The 22,500-nt window shown below is 42.6% G+C and overlaps 2 protein-coding genes across 2 annotated transcripts in view; one reads left to right on the forward strand and one right to left on the reverse strand.

The window, feature by feature from the left end:
• LOC306747432 (uncharacterized protein) overlaps window positions 1–16,748 on the forward strand; it is a gene marked incomplete at its 3' end in the record, with an annotated part of 73,909 nt that extends 57,161 nt beyond the window's left edge. Inside the window, exons 15-24 of the mRNA XM_079230493.1 lie at window positions 6,298–6,426; window positions 6,728–6,856; window positions 7,917–8,045; window positions 8,981–9,109; window positions 9,352–9,585; window positions 11,244–11,392; window positions 12,155–12,224; window positions 12,994–13,047; window positions 15,099–15,287; window positions 16,543–16,748. Of these exons, the coding sequence (XP_079086619.1) occupies window positions 6,298–6,426; window positions 6,728–6,856; window positions 7,917–8,045; window positions 8,981–9,109; window positions 9,352–9,585; window positions 11,244–11,392; window positions 12,155–12,224; window positions 12,994–13,047; window positions 15,099–15,287; window positions 16,543–16,748 (1,418 nt within the window). The remainder of the gene's footprint in view (window positions 1–6,297; window positions 6,427–6,727; window positions 6,857–7,916; window positions 8,046–8,980; window positions 9,110–9,351; window positions 9,586–11,243; window positions 11,393–12,154; window positions 12,225–12,993; window positions 13,048–15,098; window positions 15,288–16,542) is intronic.
• Window positions 16,749–22,074: 5,326 nt separating this feature from the next.
• rab11a (RAB11a, member RAS oncogene family) overlaps window positions 22,075–22,500 on the reverse strand; it is a 3,395-nt gene continuing 2,969 nt past the window's right edge. The window contains exon 5 of the mRNA XM_079231135.1: window positions 22,075–22,477. Within this exon, the coding sequence (XP_079087261.1) occupies window positions 22,341–22,477 (137 nt within the window). The 3' untranslated portion in view covers window positions 22,075–22,340. The remainder of the gene's footprint in view (window positions 22,478–22,500) is intronic.

Here is a 22,500-nt window from a genome sequence, read left to right on the forward strand (position 1 = left end):
CACAGTTACAATAAAGCTATCAGCGTCTTCAGAGAATTGGAACGGAAACATTTACGCTGACAGACTTAAACCACAAATAAGGTTTCTCTCTCTCTCTCTCTCTCTCTCTCACTAACTTTTTAATTCTTTGCCTAAAGTTTTGAGGAATGCACCTTCTGAACATTTATGTTTTCTAATTAAATATTAGGAATCCCGCTCTTATGGGTCCTGACCTGATCACTCAGAACAGTGCGTAAGATCTAGTGGATAGATGATAGGTAGGTAGGTAGATGGGTAGATAAATAGGTAGGTAGGTAAATATGTAGGTAGGTATATATGTAGATAGGTAGATTAATAGGTAGGTAGATATGTAGATAGGTAGGTAGGTAGATAAATAGGTAGGTATATATGTAGATAGGTAGGTAAATAAATATGTAGGTAGGTAAATATGTAGGTAGGTATATATGTAGATAAATAGGTAGATAGATATGTAGATAGGTAGTTAGGTAGGTAGGTAGGTACATAGGTAGGTAGGTAGGTAGATAAGTAGGTAGGTAGGTAGGTAAATATGTAGGTAGGTATATATGTAGATAAATAGGTAGGTAGATATGTAGATAGGTAGGTATGTAAATATGTAGGTAGGTATATATGTAGATAGGTAGGTAGGTAGGTAGGTAGGTAGGTAGATATGTAGATAAATAGGTTGGTAGATATGTAGATAGGTAGATAGGTTGGTAGATAAATAGGTAGGTAGATATGTAGGTAGGTAGGTAGGTAGGTAGATAAATAGGTAGGTAAATATGTAGGTAGGTAGATAAATAGGTAGGTAGATATGTAGATAGGTAGGTAGATAAATAGGTAGGTAGGTAAATAGGTAAGTAGGTAAATATGTAGATAAATAGGTAGGTAGATAAATAGGTAGGTAGGTAGGTAGGTAGATAAATAGGTAGGTAAATATGTAGGTAGGTAGATAAATAGGTAGGTAGATATGTAGATAGGTAGGTAGGTAAATATGTAGGTAAGTATATATGTAAATATGTAGGTAGGTAGATAAATAGGTAGGTAGGTAAATAGGTAAGTAGGTAAATATGTAGATAAATAGGTAGGTAGGTACATAGGTAGGTAGGTAGGTAGGCAGGTAGGTAGATAAATAGGTAGGTAGATATGTAAATAGGTAGGTAGGTACATAGGTAGGTAGATAAATAGGTAAGTAGGTAAATATGTAGATAAATAGGTAGGTAGGTACATAGGTAGGTAGGTAGGTAGGTAGGTAGGTAGATAAATAGGTAGGTATATATGTAGATAAATAGGTAGGTAGATATGTAAATAGGTAGGTAGATATGTAGGTAGGTAGGTAGGTAGGTAGGTAGATAAATAGGTAGGTAGGTAGATAAATAGGTAGATAAATAGGTAGGTAGATATGTAGATAGGTAGTTAGGTACATAGGTAGGTAGATAAATAGATAGGTAGGTAGATAAATAGGTAGATACATAGGTAAGTAGATATGTAAATAGGTAGGTAGGTACATAGATATGTAGATATGTAAATAGGTAGGTAGGTACATAGGTAGGTAGATAAATAGGTAGATAGGTACATAGGTAGGTAGATAAATAGGTAGATAAATAGGTAGTTAGGTACATAGGTAGGTAGATAAATAGGTAGATAAATAGGTAGGTATATATATAAATAGGTAGGTAGGTACATAGATATGTAGATATGTAGATATGTAGATAGGTAGTTAGGTAGATAAATAGATATGTAGATATGTAGATAAGTAGGTAGGTAGGTAGGTAGGTAGGTAGGTAGGTAGGTAGGTAGGTTGGTTGGATGGATGGATGGATAGATAGATACTTTATTAATCCTACACGGGGAATTGTCTTTGCTACAGCAGCATTTGTGCAAGCAATACAATATAAAAAAGAAAAATCCACAAAACATACCAATAATAACAATAACATTAAGGCGTGGACATCACAGAGGTAGTAAGAAGACGACCTCAGACCTCTGCAGCTCCTCCTGGTCCTATTCTTTATCACACCTCGTTGTCGTCGCTCTGCGGGTTGAACAGGTGTGAATCCTCCGATGAGGCCGGCGGCACAAAGTCCGTTTGCTAAGTTGAATTTCAAAGCGAGCCTGCGGAGGCGTGTGAAATATTCATCCTCATTTAACATGAAGACGGCCTCCACCGGCGGGCTGAGCGGCCTCCAGGTAACCGGGCCGGTGACGCAACCTCTCTGAGTACAAGCTGATGACCTCATCCACTCTGTTCTCCGCTCTGATGGAGAAGTCTCCAGATGTCACGTTTACACCAGATGAAATAATAATAATGTTAAACCTCAACATGAAAACTACCTCTGTAAATTATACTTTCTTTAGTTTTCATTTCATTTATAAGCTTTTTTGTCCCACAAATCCTTCTTTCTTTAATGAATTAATCATGTTTTAATCCACATTAAGGTGCAATCTGTATGAATTCATAGGCACTGCAGGGGGAGAATTTTAGATTTATTCTTTGAACCACGACTACAATATATATATATATATATATATATATATATATATATATATATATATATATATATATATATATATGTAAATATGTGTGTGTGTGTGTGTGTGTGTGTGTGTGTGTGTGTGTGTGTGTGGTAGACAGGTGGACAGATCAGCAGGTAGGTAGATATGTAGACAGGTAGGTAGTTAAAACAGGTAGATCAGCAGGTAGACAGACAGGCTGAGTTAAATGATTGGACGATTACAGAATCGTTCTGTCAAAACATTTGATTTATTGATTGATGTCAGGAATTAAGAATTGAGGAAGTTTTCTAAAATACATGAAGTAGCTATAAAAGCTAGAAATATATGGTGTAGAGTTACTGTGACATCATGTGTAACACATTGTTACCGCATGTTAACGTTATTATACATAAGACCAGCTGAACTGATGACGTCACCACAGAGTTTGGCTACAAAGTAATCAAACAGAAGATCACTAATTATGTCCGTGTCCACGCTACAAGCTTCTCTTTGATCCGAACTCCACGGACTCTTTACTCACACGTTGGTCACGGTTACGTAAGCGAGGGCTTCGTTAAAGCTTCATAATGATCTTTGTGAAGATTCCCTTCTGGGTTCTAAGAGCAACGGAACAATGAGCTGACGGCTCTGCTCAGCCGAGACGGCAGAACTAATGAAGACGATGCGTTGTGCCCAACAGTGAAGACGATACATTGTGTCCAACAGTGAAGACGCTACATTGTGTCCAACAGTGAAGACGATACATTGTGTCCAACAGTGAAGACGATACATTGTGTCCAACAGTGAAGACGCTACATTGTGTCCAACAGTGAAGACGATACATTGTGCCCAACAGTGAAGACGCTGCGTTGTGTCCAACAGTGAAGACGCTGCGTTGTGTCCAACAGTGAAGACGCTGCGTTGTGTCCAACAGTGAAGACGCTGCGTTGTGTCCAACAGTGAAGACGCTGCGTTGTGTCCAACAGTGAAGACGCTGCGTTGTGCCCAACAGTGAAGACGATACATTGTGTCCAACAGTGAAGACGATACATTGTGTCCAACAGTGAAGACGATACATTGTGCCCAACAGTGAAGACGCTACATTGTGTCCAACAGTGAAGACGATACATTGTGCCCAACAGTGAAGACGCTGCGTTGTGTCCAACAGTGAAGACGCTGCGTTGTGTCCAACAATGAAGACGCTGCGTTGTGTCCAACAGTGAAGACGCTGCGTTGTGTCCAACAGTGAAGACGCTGCGTTGTGTCCAACAGTGAAGACGCTGCGTTGTGTCCAACAGTGAAGACAATACATTGTGCCCAACAGTGAAGACGCTACATTTTTTCCAACAGTGAAGACGACGCATTGTGTCCAACAGTGAAGACGCTGCGTTGTGTCCAACAGTGAAGACGCTACATTGTGTCCAACAGTGAAGACGATACATTGTGTCCAACAGTGAAGACGCTACATTGTGCCCAACAGTGAAGACGCTACATTGTGCCCAACAGTGAAGACGATACATTGTGTCCAACAGTGAAGACGATACATTGTGTCCAACAGTGAAGACGATACATTGTGCCCAACAGTGAAGACGATACATTGTGTCCAACAGTGAAGACGATACATTGTGCCCAACAGTGAAGACGCTACATTGTGTCCAACAGTGAAGACGATACATTGTGCCCAACAGTGAAGACGATACATTGTGTCCAACAGTGAAGACGCTACATTGTGCCCAACAGTGAAGACGATACATTGTGCCCAACAGTGAAGACGCTACATTGTGCCCAACAGTGAAGACGATACATTGTGTCCAACAGTGAAGACGATACATTGTGTCCAACAGTGAAGACGCTACATTGTGCCCAACAGTGAAGACGATACATTGTGTCCAACAGTGAAGACGCTACATTGTGCCCAACAGTGAAGACGATACATTGTGTCCAACAGTGAAGACGATACATTGTGTCCAACAGTGAAGACGATACATTGTGCCCAACAGTGAAGACGCTACATTGTGTCCAACAGTGAAGACGATACGTTGTGTCCAACAGTGAAGACGCTACATTGTGCCCAACAGTGAAGACGCTACATTGTGCCCAACAGTGAAGACGATACATTGTGTCCAACAGTGAAGACGATACATTGTGTCCAACAGTGAAGACGCTACATTGTGCCCAACAGTGAAGACGCTACATTGTGCCCAACAGTGAAGACGCTGCGTTGTGTCCAACAGTGAAGACGCTGCGTTGTGTCCAACAGTGAAGACGCTGCGTTGTGTCCAACAGTGAAGACGCTGCGTTGTGTCCAACAGTGAAGACGCTGCGTTGTGTCCAACAGTGAAGACAATACATTGTGCCCAACAGTGAAGACGCTACATTTTTTCCAACAGTGAAGACGACGCATTGTGTCCAACAGTGAAGACGCTGCGTTGTGTCCAACAGTGAAGACGCTACATTGTGTCCAACAGTGAAGACGCTACATTGTGTCCAACAGTGAAGACGCTACATTGTGTCCAACAGTGAAGACGATACATTGTGTCCAACAGTGAAGACGCTACATTGTGTCCAACAGTGAAGACGCTGCGTTGTGTCCAACAGTGAAGACGCTACATTGTGTCCAACAGTGAAGACAATACATTGTGTCCAACAGTGAACACGCTACATTGTGTCCAACAGTGAAGACGCTACATTGTGTCCAACAGTGAAGACGCTGCGTTGTGTCCAACAGTGAAGACGATACATTGTGCCCAACAGTGAAGACGCTGCGTTGTGTCCAACAGTGAAGACGCTACATTGTGTCCAACAGTGAAGACGCTACATTGTGTCCAACAGTGAAGACGCTACATTGTGTCCAACAGTGAAGACGCTGCGTTGTGTCCAACAGTGAAGACGATACATTGTGCCCAACAGTGAAGACGCTACGTTTTTTTTCCAACAGTGAAGACGCTGCATTGTGTCCAACAGTGAAGACGCTGCATTGTGTCCAACAGTGAAGATGCTACATTGTGCCCGACATTGAAGACGCTGCATTGTGTCCAACATTGAAGACATCATCATTATTTTCTGGTCTCTAAACTTTGACACGAGGAGGCAGCAGCACACGTTCATGTAATTGTAATGCAGCTGTAATATTTAATAAAGATAGTTCTGTATATGAACACTTTTATCTGAATAAACTCAGATATTCCAGTTAAAACCAAACTCTCTGTTACTAAATAACTCTAAAAGAAGAAGAAGAAGAAGAAGAAGAAGAAGAAGAAGAAGACGAGCAGCTCGTTCCCTCTTGATTTAATTGGCAATAATCAAAAAGCCCAGAGCACATTAATACATGGAGTCTGCGTCTCATTATTTTAACACTGTAACTACATTTAGAGATCTGAATATAAAAAGAGAAGTATTACATCCTAAAGCAAAACCATGTGCATTTCCCTTAGATGATAATGAAACTTCTTTCCAGACGTGTTGCTTCATCGCATGAAGTTCACTGATGAGGAGAGATGGATCATGACCGCACGCTGAGGGAAGGAAATCACATGAAAGATGAGTTCAGTAATAATAGTGATTAACATGAGGGATACGAGATTCTATAATCAAACAACAAAGGGATCTATATCTGTTCATATGGATCATCAATGATCAATTATTTATGTCGGCAGCAAAAAAACCTGATCAGGGATTTAAAAGTTATATTTTCTTTCTTTTATGCTGATCTTGAGTTTTATGATCAGCTGTGACTGATTACCTGTGTGTGTGTGTGTGTGTGTGTGTGTGTGTGTGTGTGTGTGTGTGTGTGTGTGTCCTCAGTGTGTCCAGCCCTCATGTTCGGCTCCTCCTGCTCAGAGTCCTGCTCCTGCAGCAACAGCAGCACCTGTAACCACGTGGACGGCTCCTGCCAGTGCTACCCGGGCTGGATCGGACCGGACTGCTCCAGACGTAAGAACTGCTCCACACACTCATCAGCTGATCACCATCAGCCAATCAGAGGCCGCCCGGCTGCTCATGAACCAATCAGAGGCCAGGGAGAAAAATAAACTAGAGGCAATTACTCAATTAATTATCCATCTGGCTTTAAACAGAGCTGCAATCACCTGATCACTTAAGATAACGAAGGAACAGAGCGTCCTGATCCTCAGTGTGTGTGTGTGTGTGTGTGTGTGTGTGTGTGTGTGTGTGTGTGTGTGTGTGTGTGTGTGTGTGTGTGTGTGTGTGTGTGTGTGTGTGTGTGTGTTGGCAGCGTGTCCTCAGGGCTCTTGGGGTCCGGACTGCATTCACACGTGTAACTGTCACAACGGAGCTCAGTGCAGCGCCACAGACGGAGAATGTGACTGCAGCTCTGGATGGACGGGACTGTTCTGCACCCAGCGTACGTACACACACACACACACACACACACAGGTGCACACAGATACACACACACAGGTGCACACAATCACACACTCTCACACACACCCTCTCTCATGCACTCACACACTCACTCACTCTCTCACACACACACTCACTCACTCACTCACTCACACACACGCGCACGTGCACACACACACACACACACACACACACACACACACACACACACACACACACACCTGTTTTGAACGTCTCATTCTTCACCTCCCTCTGGTGGCAGATAAAAACACTGCATCCTTGTGGACATTCCTTCCTTCCTTAGCTTTGTAAAGTATTCTTAGAACCCCGGGTGGTCATGGGAAGTGAAGTCCAAAATGCAATGAGTTGTAATTAAAATGATTTAATAAAAGGTTGATGACAGACAGCTTATTGTCGATGTAGGCCTTCTCTTTTCCCACAGACTCTCAGTCTGTCCTCAGTTCCCTGCCTCCTCTTCCATCTCTTGGTTGTAGTTCATACCTCATTCACGGAGTGTAAGGCCACCCATTGGTCAGCTCTCCTCTCTTAACACCTTCACACAGTCTCTGTTTGTTCGGTGGCCCCACAGTTTCAGGGGCGGAGCTATTCTTCTTCTCTTCACAAAGAAGGGTAGAATCTGGAGTCCTTTACTTCCAGTGTTTAAGGTCCTGAGCCGAACAGAGGAACTAGAACTTCCTTCCTTCTTAAAGAGACAGTCCACTGCTCCACATGCAGCATGCAACTTTGTTTAAAATCCATTCACACATTAATCATTATACAGTAATAAAACAGTGACCTTCATATGCATACAATTACACATTCTTCATAATAATATCCCTTATTAATGATCATATCTCTTATGCATTGTACACATAAACATTTCCTTTATTTTACATGTGCAAGTCCAAATTTGACAAACTAAACTATTAAAACTTGACACACACACACACACTCACACATACACACATACACACTTTAATAAGGGAAACAGTGGTACACTCGCACATCATCCTTGAAGACGTTCCTTAAAGAACCGTGTTGTAACCTCTGTGTGTCCGCAGGCTGCCCTTCTGGGTTCTACGGGTTCCGCTGTGCCGAGGTGTGCCGCTGTCAGAACGGGGCGGACTGCGACCACATGACGGGCCGGTGCTCCTGCAGGACGGGCTTCATCGGGCCGAGCTGTGAGCTCAGTGAGTTCAGAGTTCACAACCATCAGGCTTTGTGTCAGAGTACCTTTTACTGGGATATATATATATATACTATTCATAATTAGTAAAGTCAAATGTGTTGTGTGTTTATATATAAGTATAATAACAACACAAAGTAAATACTATACACAATAAATAGTCTGCTAGATGAAATGTATTTCATCTGGAGATATTGGAGTTAGTGGCATTAAAATAAAGTTGTTGTACTTTACAGAAAAACAGAAGTACAAAGTGTTTGTTCTACTTATCCAGACATCTGAGCCCCGGATGTAACTTTAATAACTAGTAACTTTAATAACTAGTAACTTTAGTAACTCTAATAACTAGAAACTTCAATAACTAGTAACTTTAGTAACTTCAATAGCTAGTAGCTTTAATAACTAGTAACTTTAATAACTAGTAACTTTAGTAATGGTGCTAACTAGTAACTTTAATAACTAGTAACTTTAGTAACGGTGCTAACTAGTAACTTTAATAACTAGTAACTTTAACAACTAGTAACTTTAGTACCTTTAATAACTAGTAACTTTAGTAACGGTGCTAACTAGTAACTTTAATAACTAGTAACTTTAGTAACGGTGCTAACTAGTAACTTTAATAACTAGTAACTTTAGTACCTTTAATAACTAGTAACTTTAGTACCTTTAATAACTAGTAACTTTAGTAACGGTGCTAACTAGTAACTTTAATAACTAGTAACTTTAGTAACGTTAATAACTAGAAACTTTAATAACTAGTAACTTTAATTACTAGTAACTTTAGTAATGATGCTAACTAGTAACTTTAATAACTAGTAACTTTAGTAACGGTGCTAACTAGTAACTTTAATAACCAGATAACCTGCGTCATGAGTTTCCAGCTGAGATGTCTGAGTTGAACTTCTTCTTCTTCTTCTACTTCTTCTTCTGCTGCTGCAGAGTGTCCTGCGGGGACGTTTGGGTATGGCTGCCAGCAGCTGTGTGAGTGCATGAACAACGGCACCTGCGACTACGTGACGGGAACCTGCTACTGCAGCGTCGGCTTCAAGGGCATCCGCTGTGACCAGGGTGAGAGGGGGAATGTATTGGGCATCTGATTACATCTTTTTATATGTACCAGTTACCCTCTTTTTCGTATCCTATTAATGTAACGTTCCATTCAAATGAGAGTTTTCTTAAAGGGACCCTGGTGCTCCGAGACACTACCACTTTAGTCCACAGGGGGCGCCAGAAGCAACACAATGAAAGGTCCTCACAGTAGCTACGAGTTACAGAGTTCAGGTGTTCACCCGCTCACCTGTGTCCCTCAGCGGCTCTGATGATGGAGGAGCTGAACCCCTACACCAAGATCAGCCCGGCCCTGGCCTCCGGGCGCCAGTCGGCCGGCGCCGTGCTGGGCATCGTGTTCCTGCTGCTGCTCATCATGGCCATGCTCGGCCTGGCGGTCTGGTTCCGCTACCGGCAGAGAGAGAAAGGCCACCAGGTGCCGAGCGTCACCTACACGCCGGCGCTGCACGTCAACTCCACCGACTACTCCCTCTCAGGTAAAGAGAGTCTGGGGTCGTCTGCTTGCTCCCCCAGGTGCAGACCGGACCACCGGAACCACGGCAGGAACCTCTGCTGTGTTTGTTCTTTGTGGGGAAAGTGCTCCTCTTGTGCCAACAGGATACAGATGTTACATTTACAATGAAGCAGAGAGAAGCAGCAGATGTTCGTCCTCTTGATGAATGACATCATGAGTCTGAGCAGCTCGTGACCTTCGGAGCATGAACGGTCCAGCAGGCCAAGAAAAGGTTCCACGAGACGGAGGCTCCTCCTCTTGGTTCCAGCTGGAGTCACAAGAACGTGTGTTGTGTTGGGTTGTGTTGTGGAGGGAGGATGCAAAAGAACATGTGTGGTTGTGTTACGTTGTGTAACGTTGTGGATGCATAAGAACATGTGTCTGTTGTGTTGTGTTGTGAAGGGAGGATGCATAAGTAAATAACCTGTGTGTTGTGGTGATGTTGTATTAAGTTGTGGGTGGCGTTGTGTGGCCTTGTGTGACGTTGTGTGATGTTGCGTTGACGTGGTGGGTCCATAAGAAGCTGTGTGTTGTGTGACGTTGTGTGACGTTGCGTTGACGTGGTGCGTAAGAAGCTGTGTGTTGTGGTGACGTTGTGGATGCATAAGAACATGTGTGTGTTGTGTAATGGTGTGTGACGTTGTGTAACGTTGTGTAATGGTGTGGGTGCATAATGTGCTGTGGTGCCGTTGTGTAACGGTGTGGGTGCATAAGAACCTACGTGTTGTGTGACGGTGTGGTGCATCATGTGTTGTGGTGACGTTGTGTAACGGTGTGTAACGTTGTGTGATGGTGTGGTGCATCATGTGTTGTGTGACGGTTTGTGACGTTGTGTGACATGGTGGAGCATCATGTGTTGTGGTGACGTTGTGTAACGTTGTGGTGACGTTGTGTAACATTGTGGTGACGTGTGACATGGTGGTGCATCATGTGTTGTGTGACGTTGTGTGACATTGTGGTGCATCATGTGTTGTGGTGACGTTGTGTAACGGTGTGTAATGTTGTGTGACGGTGTGATGTATCATGTGTTGTGTGACGTTGTGTAACGTTGTGTGACATCATGGTGCATCATGTGTTGTGTGACGTTGTGTAACGTTGTGTGACATGGTGGTGCATCATGTGTTGTGGTGACATTGTGTAACATTGTGGTGACGTTGTGTGACATCATGGTGCATCATGTGTTGTGTGACGTTGTGTAACATTGTGTGACATGGTGGTGCATCATGTGTTGTGGTGACGTTGTGTGACGGTGTGGTGCATCATGTGTTGTGGTGACGTTGTGTGACGGTGTGGTGCATCATGTGTTGTGGTGACGTTGTGTGACGGTGTGGTGCATCATGTGTTGTGGTGACGTTGTGTGACGGTGTGGTGCATCATGTGTTGTGGTGACGTTGTGTGACATTGTGTAACGTTGTGTGACGTTGTGGTGCTTCATGTGTTGTGGTGATGTTGTGTGACATTGTGTGACGTTGTGGTGCATCATGTGTTGTGGTGATGTTGTGTAACGGTGTGGTGCATCATGTGTTGTGGTGACGTTGTGTAACGGTGTGGTGCATCATGTGTTGTGTGACATTGTGTAACGTTGTGTAACGTTGTGTAACGTTGTATAACGGTGTGGTGCATCATGTGTTGTGGGGGCAGCAGGGCTGCAGTGCACTGGCCTGCTCTCCTCTCCAGAGTCGTCTCCCAGCAGCTCCGTCGGCGGCTGCTTCTCCAACCCGAGCTACCGGACTCTGGCGCCCTGCAGCTACGCCCACTACGCCAAGCCGGACAAGAGGGGCGTGGCCAAGGTGGGTTCAGGGACCTCCTGCTCACCTGGGTTAGTGCTGAAGGTTTGAGTTCAGCAGATGTGAGTTCAGCTGCATCCTGTTTATGTGGAGACTTTTCAGATTTCTCAGTATACAAGAGATAGGAATAAAACATTCTTTAAATTTAGATCTTTGATAGATACATAGATGATAGATGGATTTTTTTTCTCTCGCTACAGCAGCATTTATACATACAGTAAAGCAATACAATATATATATTTTTTAAGAAAAACGCACAATATATACAGTGTATATATATATATATATATATATATATATATATATATATATATATAAAATCTGGTCGGTGCTGAAAAAAAAAATCTGCGTTGAAGTTCTGAAAACCTACAGTTCCTCAAATAACCACTTGAGCCTCCAAAAGCGATGTTGAGCGATGTTCTTCAGCAATGTTCTGTTCTTCAGCCATGTTCTTCAGCCATGTTCTGTTCTTCAGCAATGTTCTGTTCTTCAGCCATGTTCTTCAGCCATGTTCTGTTCTTCAGCAATGTTCTGTTCTTCAGCCATGTTCTTCAGCCATGTTCTGTTCTTCAGCAATGTTCTGTTCTTCAGCCATGTTCTTCAGCCATGTTCTTCAGCCATGTTCTGTTCTTCAGCCATGTTCTTCAGCAATGTTCTGTTCTTCAGCCATGTTCTTCAGCAATGTTCTGTTCTTCAGCAATGTTCTGTTCTTCAGCCATGTTCTTCAGCCATGTTCTTCAGCAATGTTCTCTGTGTGATTCCCAGATGAAGAAGAAGAAGCGCCACAGGAACAGCGCTCCGGAGTGGGGCGCCTACTGTAACCTCAGCGATCTGGGTTTGTTCTGCGTGGTTCTGTTTCAGGGCTAAAGCTCCGCCTCCACGTCAGCCGACCACGTGAAACGTTTTACTTCTCTGCTGCAAAAAAATAACATCTTCTCAAAAAACACTTGTGTGAAGAAACATTTAGAATAAAATCATTATATTATTATTTTTGATCGTATTTCATGAAACTTTTACTAGTTTTGTCAAGTTTGGCCAAAAAGACAAAAACATCAAATATTATTTTAAGTGTCTTTGAGTACTTAGAAAGGGCGCTATATAAAATTAAAGTATTATTATTGTTATAATTTTGTGTCATGAATCACACAGATGTGTGTAAATTTTAAAGATCGTTTTGTGTGTTAAATCAGTAAAAGAAAATTGTAAAAAAACACAGAAAATAGGTCTTTGGCTTGAAAACATACACTTGTGTTTATAGAATGTGGCAATAAATAATGAATAGATATTCATGATATACGGCCAAAGAATCCAAATATAACATGTTCATAGTATAACTCTAACTATTTGTAATAAACAGAATAATAACATGTTCCCATAACTTTTTAGAGCAACGATGGGACACAAAAAGGTACAATGTATCAATAAATAATTCTTAAACGTCTTAATACATTTTTTATTACATATCTGGACAAAATTATGACTTGTGTAAATCCATGGCACAACTCCAACGGGATCAAAAGGTTGTTTGCCCCACGGGGGTAAACAGGAAGGGGCGGGGCTTCCCCTCAAGTGATGACTTCCTGTCTCCTCTGGTTTCTGTGCAGGCGTTTACTGCATCGACCGGCGCTTCAGCTACAACGTGGAGCCGCGCTACAGAGGTACAGTGAGCGGGCGGGCCGACCCCGCGTGACCTCATCGACCTCCGACCCCTCGGCCAATCCTCTCGCTCCAACAGTCCCCGCCCCCCCCTCCCCTCTCGGCCAATGAATGCCCCTCTTGCATTTTGACCCTCAACGATGCCGTTTTTTTAAACCTACAAATTATGTTTGACTGGAATTTCACATGTGAGATCATATATATGAGAAGATATTAGTAATAGTAATATTAGTAATAATATAGATAATACGCAGTTATTCTAGACTTAAAAGGTTATAAATGGACTTAATGATTATGTAGCGTTAGATTAGATGAAATAGATTATTTATACTATTGGAATGTGACTCTCAGGACAAAATGTGGGTTATTAAATAATTTGTCATCATGCTGGATAATATATATCAGTATCAGACACATCGACATGGACTAGTGGAGCCGGGGCTCAAATCACCGATCCTCTGATTGGAAGACGGGCATGCTAACCACTGAGCCATAGTCGCTCAAACAGTAATGTCTGTTGTTGTAATTCTCATTCACCGCTAGTTCACCACTAGCTTATGCTAACACAATATTATATAACATATGTAGCTCGTGTTGAGCAGGGAGACAAAATACTTTTAAAGATTATACAACGTTTTTATTCCCCCAAACACAGAGAGAAAACTACTCAGAACGTCGTAGAAAAGAGCAGAATTTGTTCAACAGAAGTTAATAAGACGGATAAATTATTGTAAATACATTTTCCAAAAAAAAAGGGGAAACGAACCCATGCTGAAGCTTTTCAGACCGGAAATGTGACTTTCTTTGGTAAAAAAATATACAATTTTAAGGAAAACTAATTTTGGGGTAAATGTTTCCTTTCTGACTTGAATGCAGCAGCAGCCATTAAAGACACACTACACCTAAACGTCTATATGTACAGAGGTGTGACCGAGGGTTGTCCAAAGGGCTTCTGGGAAACGTAGGAATCCAACACCAGTCATTTTACTCACCTGTGATGTTTTTTTGTTTTTTTTTAAGAATTCAAGTTTGTGGACAAGACGCGGCATGAAAACCCTGAATGTCCCGTGTCCTTGAATGCAACGCTTGTCATTGATCTTGTTGACGTTGAACCAACATGTGTGTGTTTGTGTCTCTGCAGGACCAACCCGACTCTCCTCTGTGTGTTTCCTCCTCTGCTTCGACCCCATCACTCCCAAAACTCACCTGTGGGGGGGTTATGAATGCTCATGAATGGTCATGAATGCTTATGAATGTTTATAAATGCTCATGAATGCTTATGAATGTTTATGAATGCTTAATGCACTGAAACCTTTGTTGTTGTCCAGCGATGCAATAACTCTGACATGTATGTTTTTCCTGCAGGAACAGTCTTCTTCCCCAACTACTGCACTGTTTCCTCCTGTTTGTTTGATGTAAAGCTTCAGCTGTTCTTTTGGGGAAAAGGAGACGCTTCAGAATAAAAAATTCTGAAGCGAATTCTATAGTAAATAAATATAATATATTTATAGTAAATAAATAAACTATAGTAAATAAATTCTGAATTCTGAAAGCGAAAGGGAGAAAGTTTCATTTGATGACAAATAAGAAGAAAGTAGAATAACGGCAGAAACTACAGAGTAAAAGTCGAGTTACAAGCTGCTCCTACCTCTAGTCAGTGTCCCTGCTGTAGCAGCGAGCTAGGAGCAGCGCTGCTAGCTAACGCTGCTGCTAGCTAGCGCTGCTGCTGCTACTGCCCGCGTCCCCTCTACCCAAGTCGGGTGTCGAGCCTGGTCCCGCTACCTTCGGTGGTTTTCGGCGAACTAGCGGAAGTTAGCGGAAGTTATCGGGGAAGTAACGGAGCGCTAGCAGGACCCCCAGCTGGCTACAGCGGGGAGCTAACGGGGACACTGACCGAAGGTAGTAGCGGCTCGTAACCCGACTTTTACGGTAGTTTGATAACCTTTCATGAGGAAGCAGAAAAGCTGCGTGTTAAAAGTTAAACACTTATAGAACATTATCCTATAATTAACACGCTTATGTTGTGGTAACGGAGTCCCGTCTTACCTTCCAGACTACATGAAGGGCTCTCTGTCCAGCACCTGCTCCCTGAACAGCGAGAACCCGTACGCCACCATCAACGACGCGCCGGGCGCCTGCAAACACTCCGAGAGCAGCTACGTGGAGATGAAGTCTCCGGCTCGCCGCGATCACATGACGCACTGCTGCGCCGCCGCGCCCGCCAAGAACGTCTACGACATGGGTACGCCCACGATTCCCCACATTTTATTTTGAAAATTCAGTTCTGTTTCTTTTTGTGTCTCCTATTTTATTCTCACATTTATAGAGGGCAATGTGTATGTATATGTAATATGTACATTGTGAAATATAAGTAAACTCAAGAACAAGCTGTAACACAAGTAAATTATCAAATAATTAATTTGAAGCTATAATGATAATCATTTAAAATCTGAAAATCTTCTGGTGTAAAAAACCTGCCATAAAAATATAATATATTCATATACAATCTTTTCAGTCCCGATCATAACGAGCAATTTTTTTTATAATTTTCAGATTTTTAAGCCTTCATATTTGTGTTTTTTTAATATTATAATAATGTCACCGTTGTTTTTTTATGGAAAAAACAACAACAACACAACCATTTAATGATTGTCTGTCAATGCTCCATAATACAGTAGCGATACCCCTAGTGGACACCAGGAGAATAACATATTATCTCTATAATACAGCAGTGATGCCTCTAGTGGACACCAGGAGAATAACATATTATCTCTATAATACAGCAGCGATGCCCCTAGTGGACACCAGGAGAATAACATGTATTATCTCTATAATACAGCAGTGATGCCCCTAGTGGACACCAGGAGAATAATATGTATTATCTCTGTAATACAGCAGCGATGCCCCTAGTGGACACCAGGAGAATAACATGTAACATGAGAAAACGACTCAATCTGGTGGAAAATAGTAAAAACTATAATTTAGAAGCCAGAACTACAGATTGAAAGTCTGATATAATCTGTAGCTATAATTTTAGGTTCAATTTCCAAAATAATTAACTCAAGCCTGTGCAATTTTTGTTCTCCAAATGCATTAAAACATGCAAAATGATTAAACACATTGTGTAGTGGCATTTTTTTTTTTTCGCATTTCAATTTGGGCATTATGGGATGTATGAGGTTCTCCAGTTAAATAAATGAAGAATCCACATATTTATTATTTAAGGAACGGAATCTTTCTTCATTTTACAAATAAAATAAAAATGTATTTATTTTTGGCTGCAAGTGATGATCTCAAATGTTTTTGGATTAGTCGATTAACGGATTAGTCTTTTGAAATATGACTTATTAAAAACTGTCACTTAGTGATAGTGTTGGTTAAAAAATTGTATATTCAGTTCACAATAATACAAAACTGAGAAAAGAGAGATAAGGAAATGATGAAGCCGTTATCAAAAGCGACCGACTGACTGACGCCCCTCTCCTCCGTCTCCTCAGAGCCGACCATCAGCATCGTGCAGGGCGCCGGCTGCGTACTGGTTCCCAGTTACTCTCAGAACCCGTACGACCTGCCCAGGAACAGCCACATCCCGAGCCACTACGACCTGCTGCCGATGCGCCCCAGCCCGTCCCACAGCCACAGCCTGGCCCGGCACGCCCACCGCAGCCCGCCGCCCGGCAGCCCCACCAGCTCGCTGCTCTAGACCCACTCCTCCGGACCGGACTCTGGACCAGTGCTCCCAGGGCTCCCAGTTGGTCCAGAACCAGGACGTGTGAGAGAATCTCCTGCTTGCAGCGCTGCGACTGTTTTGATATCTAATCGCCGTGTTATATCCGATCAATACTACATGTTAGTGTCGTATTGTGAAACGTCAACGGAGGGATAAATATATTTATATATTATATAAATATAGAAGTGGACCTTTTTCTTTCTTCCTGGTACGCTGATCTGCGTCAGGAGGAGGACGGACAGAGAAACAAAGAGACTGAAACTAATGTGAATGTTCCTGTGGGGTCTGGAGCAGAGGCCAGACCGGGCCCCTTTGGACCCAGCACACCTGGACCCAGAAGAAGGGCCCTATGTCTCCAGACCTGGACCCAGAAGAAGGGCCCTATGTCTCTAGACCTGGACCCAGAAGAAGGGCCCTATGTCTCCAGACCTGGACCCAGAAGAAGGGCCCTATGTCTCTAGACCTGGACCCAGAAGAAGGGCCCTATGTCTCTAGACCTGGACCCAGAAGAAGGGCCCTATGTCTCCAGACCTGGACCCAGAAGAAGGGCCCTATGTCTCTAGACCTGGACCCAGAAGAAGGGCCCTATGTCTCCAGACCTGGACCCAGAGCCACACGACCTGGAGGACTCTGCTATTTTTACACGTTCACGTTTCTTATTTCCTGTTTACATATTTAAAGATCCGTGTTTTCTCTCTGAACAGTTATCTTTTTCTATGTGACTTGCCGTGCGCTAGTATTTATGACGGTTTCTTTTCTTCCGTTGTGTCCAGCTTCATACACGTGCATGCCAAAGATGGTTCAAGATATAATATTTAGCCAGGAATACCCTTATTATGTCCTTTTAAACTGATTATTGTCATGTGACACGATGTCCTGCAACTAGCGATTATTCCCATTACTGATTATTGTTCCTCGTTCCAATGGATCGGCTTTTAAAGCGACATCAAGGTTAAGAAACCTGAAGAGCAGCACATTCAGACTTACTCAAATGATCAAAACTGCAATTAATTGACTTAAATGTTTCATCTGTGACGTATTTGTTGTCGGGACTTTAAATAGTGGAAGCTATAAAAAGGCAAATGGTCGTGTTTCCATTCTGATATGTTTATTCACATTCTTAACATTATGAAAGACGGAAACCGACAAATTAAATAAAATCTTGTCAAACCGCGCAGAAGACGTTTTCCCGCATGCTGGAGGTGAGTTGTGACATCACATGACAGATCGACCGATCGCCTTCTTGGATATATATATATATATATTTATATATATATATTTATATTGTCTTGTTCTCCAGACAACATGATCAATATTAGCTGACATGACAGAACTAGACAGAATTGTTGGCGGTGAATCACTTCCAAGTCCGAACACTTAAAAGCCCTTATTTAAATTATTAGGTCCTAAAAGTTGTTGAGTTGTTGTGATGAGAAATAGAGGCTTGGAGGCGGAGCTACAGGAAACCTCTTCTTCTTCTTCTTCTTCTTCTTCTTCTGTTTACTGGCGGATTAAAGCCATGTGTAGCCTCAAGAGCCGACTTTTATCAAACTACAGCTGAGTTTATTTTCTCCAAACCAGTTGATGGAAGTGCGTTTGATTCGCATCTATTTTTTTGCAAAGTAAAAAAAAAAATTGCTTACATTTTGCGTCACAATAGAATGGAACCACGTTTAATGAATTCATGTCTTTACAGGATGCTGACTCTCTGTTCCCACATAATGAAAACGTGTTTCTACTCTCGTCGTGGAGACTGTTCCTCACATATGAAGCAGATGTTACTTTTCCACACAGGTTACTTTGGTTCAAACATGCTGACAAATATATTTTGGCAAACAGCAATAACATGTTGACTGTTGACAATCAGATGCAAACGGCGTTGTTGTCTCATGTGTTTGCTTTCCTACTTTTGTTCCTTTTGCTCGTATGTCTTTCCTCCGGCTTTGATCCTAATAATAGTTTCAGCTTCAGTAGATGTGTTGGTCTTTTTGTTTTTAAGCCCTAAACTCAATAAAGTTGTCGTAGCTCAGGGGAGTGGTGTCATGTGTCGTTACGCAGCAGCTGACGTCCAACGATCATCAATGTCACCTGTTTTAAACAACCGTCAGAATTGGAGATATACAATAATGTGTCGTCTGCATAAAAGCTGACATCATGTTGAGAATGTATTAAGACTAATCGGTTATTATTGGCCCTTTAAGAGCTGAAGAAGAAGTCTATACTTCATGTGTTAAAGCTGCATTCTCTCTCCTGACCACCAGGGGGCGACTCCTCCGGTTGTATAGAAGTCTATACTTCATGTGTTAAAGCTGCATTCTCTCCCCTGACCACCAGGGGTGACTCCTCCGGTTGTATAGAAGTATATGCTTCATGTGTTAAAGCTGCATTCTCTCTTCTGACCACCAGGGGGTGACTCCTCTGGTTGTATAGAAGTCTATGCTTCATGTGTTGAAGCTGCATTCTCTCTCCTGACCACCAGGGGGCGACTCCTCTGGTTGTATAGAAGTATATGCGGCATGTGGTAAAGCTGCATTCTCTCTCCTGACCACCAGGGGGCGACTCCTCTGGTTGTATAGAAGTCTATATAAATGACTCTTGATGTATTCCCTCAGTAAACATTGTAAACATGAGTTTATGTCTCAATCTCTAGTTTCAAGTCTTCATCAATACAGCATGATGTTCATTTTGTAAATTATGGATTATATTAATTAATTTATACTTAAAATGAATTATTTAGATTATATTTACAGGGACGGTTGCAAAAACAGCAGCTCACAAACATCGAAAAAGAAGAGAATAAAATAAAAACCCTAGCAGGTCCCCTAGGAAATACACTCGGGTAAATTGTACTGTATTTGTTATTGTGATCTTTTCCTATTCTATATTTATGTTTCTTGTTAATACACCAAAACACAAAAGTGAATTTGTTGCCTGCGTCAGAGGCTGAATCTGGTCCTTAAAGGCTCAAGGCCTATTTCTCGATACGGTGGCATTTAAGGGTCACGCTGGTCATTAATTAGCGGTGGAGGCTTTTTATATTCATATACATCTCTCGCTCAGTGATTTCCTGGAAAAGACTTTTGCAATTCGGTGCTAATTAAAATGGTAAAGTGGCGATAATGTCCTCAGACAGAACACAGAGTACATCTCATTCCTTTGTATTTAGGAGAAAAAAGGTCCATTAATATTGAATTTGAACACTGAAAATAGATAAAGTTGTTCCCGGAGGTGATTCATTCCACGAACTGCTGTTTGAATTCCAATCAGGGATTCTATTCATGTAAAGGATCAATCCGTTGTGTTCTCTAACTGGAGCAGTCCCTCCTCACTTTGGGACTTTTCCCCCAAAAATGTATTTTGGCTGGACGTCAACGTTCTGCTGAGTTGATTGGAGCTCATTCAGATGTTGGTGCTTCTCCTCTCAGCCACCAGGAGGCGCCGACGTCTTTCCTTTAAGTCTTTGCTCTGTTTGGTGATTTTGAGCCGGAGAGAATATTAAAAGTCACCTCAACAGGACAGAGGGAAACTCATTTGTATTTTCTTTAATCACCTTCCACCGTAGTAGGGAGAAGTTTGTCGGTTGCAATCTACCATTTCACCACTAGATGGCCCCAGACCCCACACACCAGGCTGTTCAATGTAAAAGAACAAGAGATTGAGACAAACTCATGTTTACAATGTTTACTGAGGGAATAAATCAAGAGAAGTAGAGTCATTTATATAGACTTCTATACAACCAGAGGAGTTGCCCCCTGGTGGTTAGGAGAGAGAGTGCAGCTTTAACACATGAAGCATAGACTTCTATACAACCAGAGGCATTCGTGCATTCTTTTGTGGAAAATTGTAGAAATAAAAAGGGCTGAAATAAATGACTACATATATTAAAGTAAAATGCAAGCTCATAAAGGTTTATGACTGGTGCGCTTTATTAAGATGAACTGATAACTTAAGATATAGACACAATTGTACAATTTATCAATCTGTACAAAACATAAAACCATTCATTTTGACCCCCCTCTCACATTTAACTTCTTCGGATCCATTGAAATGTCATAATTTCACTCTGAACACGTTTACACTGGAATTACAGTCAGTTATAGAGTTCAACATAGTAAAAAAAACAAAAACACGTCTTAAAAAATAAAACACAACGATGGAAACAGGATCAGAAATCATATTTCCAGACGAGAGGAGATCGTCCACAGCGAGTCTGGAGAGGCTCGGCTGGCGGCGCCATCTGTTCCAGGGGGAAGAAAGAAAAACGCCATTGGCGCCGCCAGCCAGTTCGCAGACTCACCAGTTAGCTTGTCATGCTAGCTAGCCTAGCTTAGCATAGCCTAGCCCTCAGCAGGTTTCACGGGACAGTAAATGTTCGCTACATAAGGCGATACGACACGGAGTTGCAGTCGTAACAGAAAGCCATGCGTTAGAGGCAGCTCGGTGTACGTAGGCGTAATGTGAGGACCAGGGGCGCGACGTCACCGTCCGTCTGTACCCCGCTGTGAGGGGCGCAGACGGAGCGGGGGGGAGAGGCTACTTGTTTGAGCAGGAGGTCCGACGGCGAGCGAATGACACCGGACGTTGGCAACAAAGTGGCTGAGACGCGTTCCCTCGACTCTTCGAGGAGGAGTCGAGGGAAAAGACGTTTGGGATGCGGCCGCGCCGAACACAAGGGCTTTGTTTCTAATCCTAAAAACGAGAAAGCGCGATGGACTACTGAGGGTTCGGTGCCAGACTGCAAAGGTTTTCCTACTTCCTCTGGAACTCACTACAGTTCTGCGGTCGCATGCGAAGCGTAACGTACGTCACGAGACGACGCCCGCTACTCTCGCCGCGATTTTTAACTCCTTCATTTGCTGCAGAAGCGCGTGAAGAAAACACAAACGCCAGGCGCTAGCTTAGTTTCTGCATAGTCGTAGTCAAACATGGACGAACGTGCATCTCCGAACTGAACGAACTAAATAATAAAAAGATTAAAAAAAGGTCCTAAGTTTCAGCTACGCGGCGCTCGATACAATCCACGTGGTTCTTATTTTCAAAAACATTACATTGCACTAAAGAGAGGGGGGTGTGGGGGGAGGAGCCTAAAATGACAGCTCATATATATCTATATCTATATATAAATATAGATATATATGACAGTACACTTCGATGTGCTTTAAATTCATATCTACCTCGTAGTAGATTTTATGAAACACGAGAGAGATCATAAAAATGTGGAAATAAATCAGCATAAAGTATGAAGAAAAAAAACTAAATCACATTCATATATTAAGACATTTTCGTGACACGTCAGCGCATCTACAGTAATGAACTCTAAAGTGATATGAAATGCTGTCCTGCAGGAGCCGGACGACAAAGGGGCTTCCTATACTGGGGGGTATTTACCTGGGGAGGGGGAGGAGTCTGGGTGGGAAGTGGGAGGAGTCTGGGTGGGAAGTGGGAGGAGTCTGGGTCAAAGCCTCGGAGCTCCACGCCACACGGTACGGCCAAGGAGGCAGTCTATTTTCTGAGGGACGGGGTTTGAGGGAGTGGTGGGGGCGGGGCTAGGACAAGTGGGCGGGGCTAGATGTTCTGACAGCACTGCATCTTTGGTTTGTTCTCGGTGGGCTGCACCTGGATGTTGACCACGTTGTTGCTAGGAGACATGTCGCTCTCCTGGCGCTCCGACATCTGCTTCTGGGAGACGATGCGGTAGATCTCTAAAAGGGGAGGAGTTTATCAT

Source organism: Taurulus bubalis (assembly GCF_910589615.1).
Source record: "Taurulus bubalis genome assembly, chromosome: 15".
Classification (NCBI taxonomy): domain Eukaryota; kingdom Metazoa; phylum Chordata; class Actinopteri; order Perciformes; family Cottidae; genus Taurulus; species Taurulus bubalis.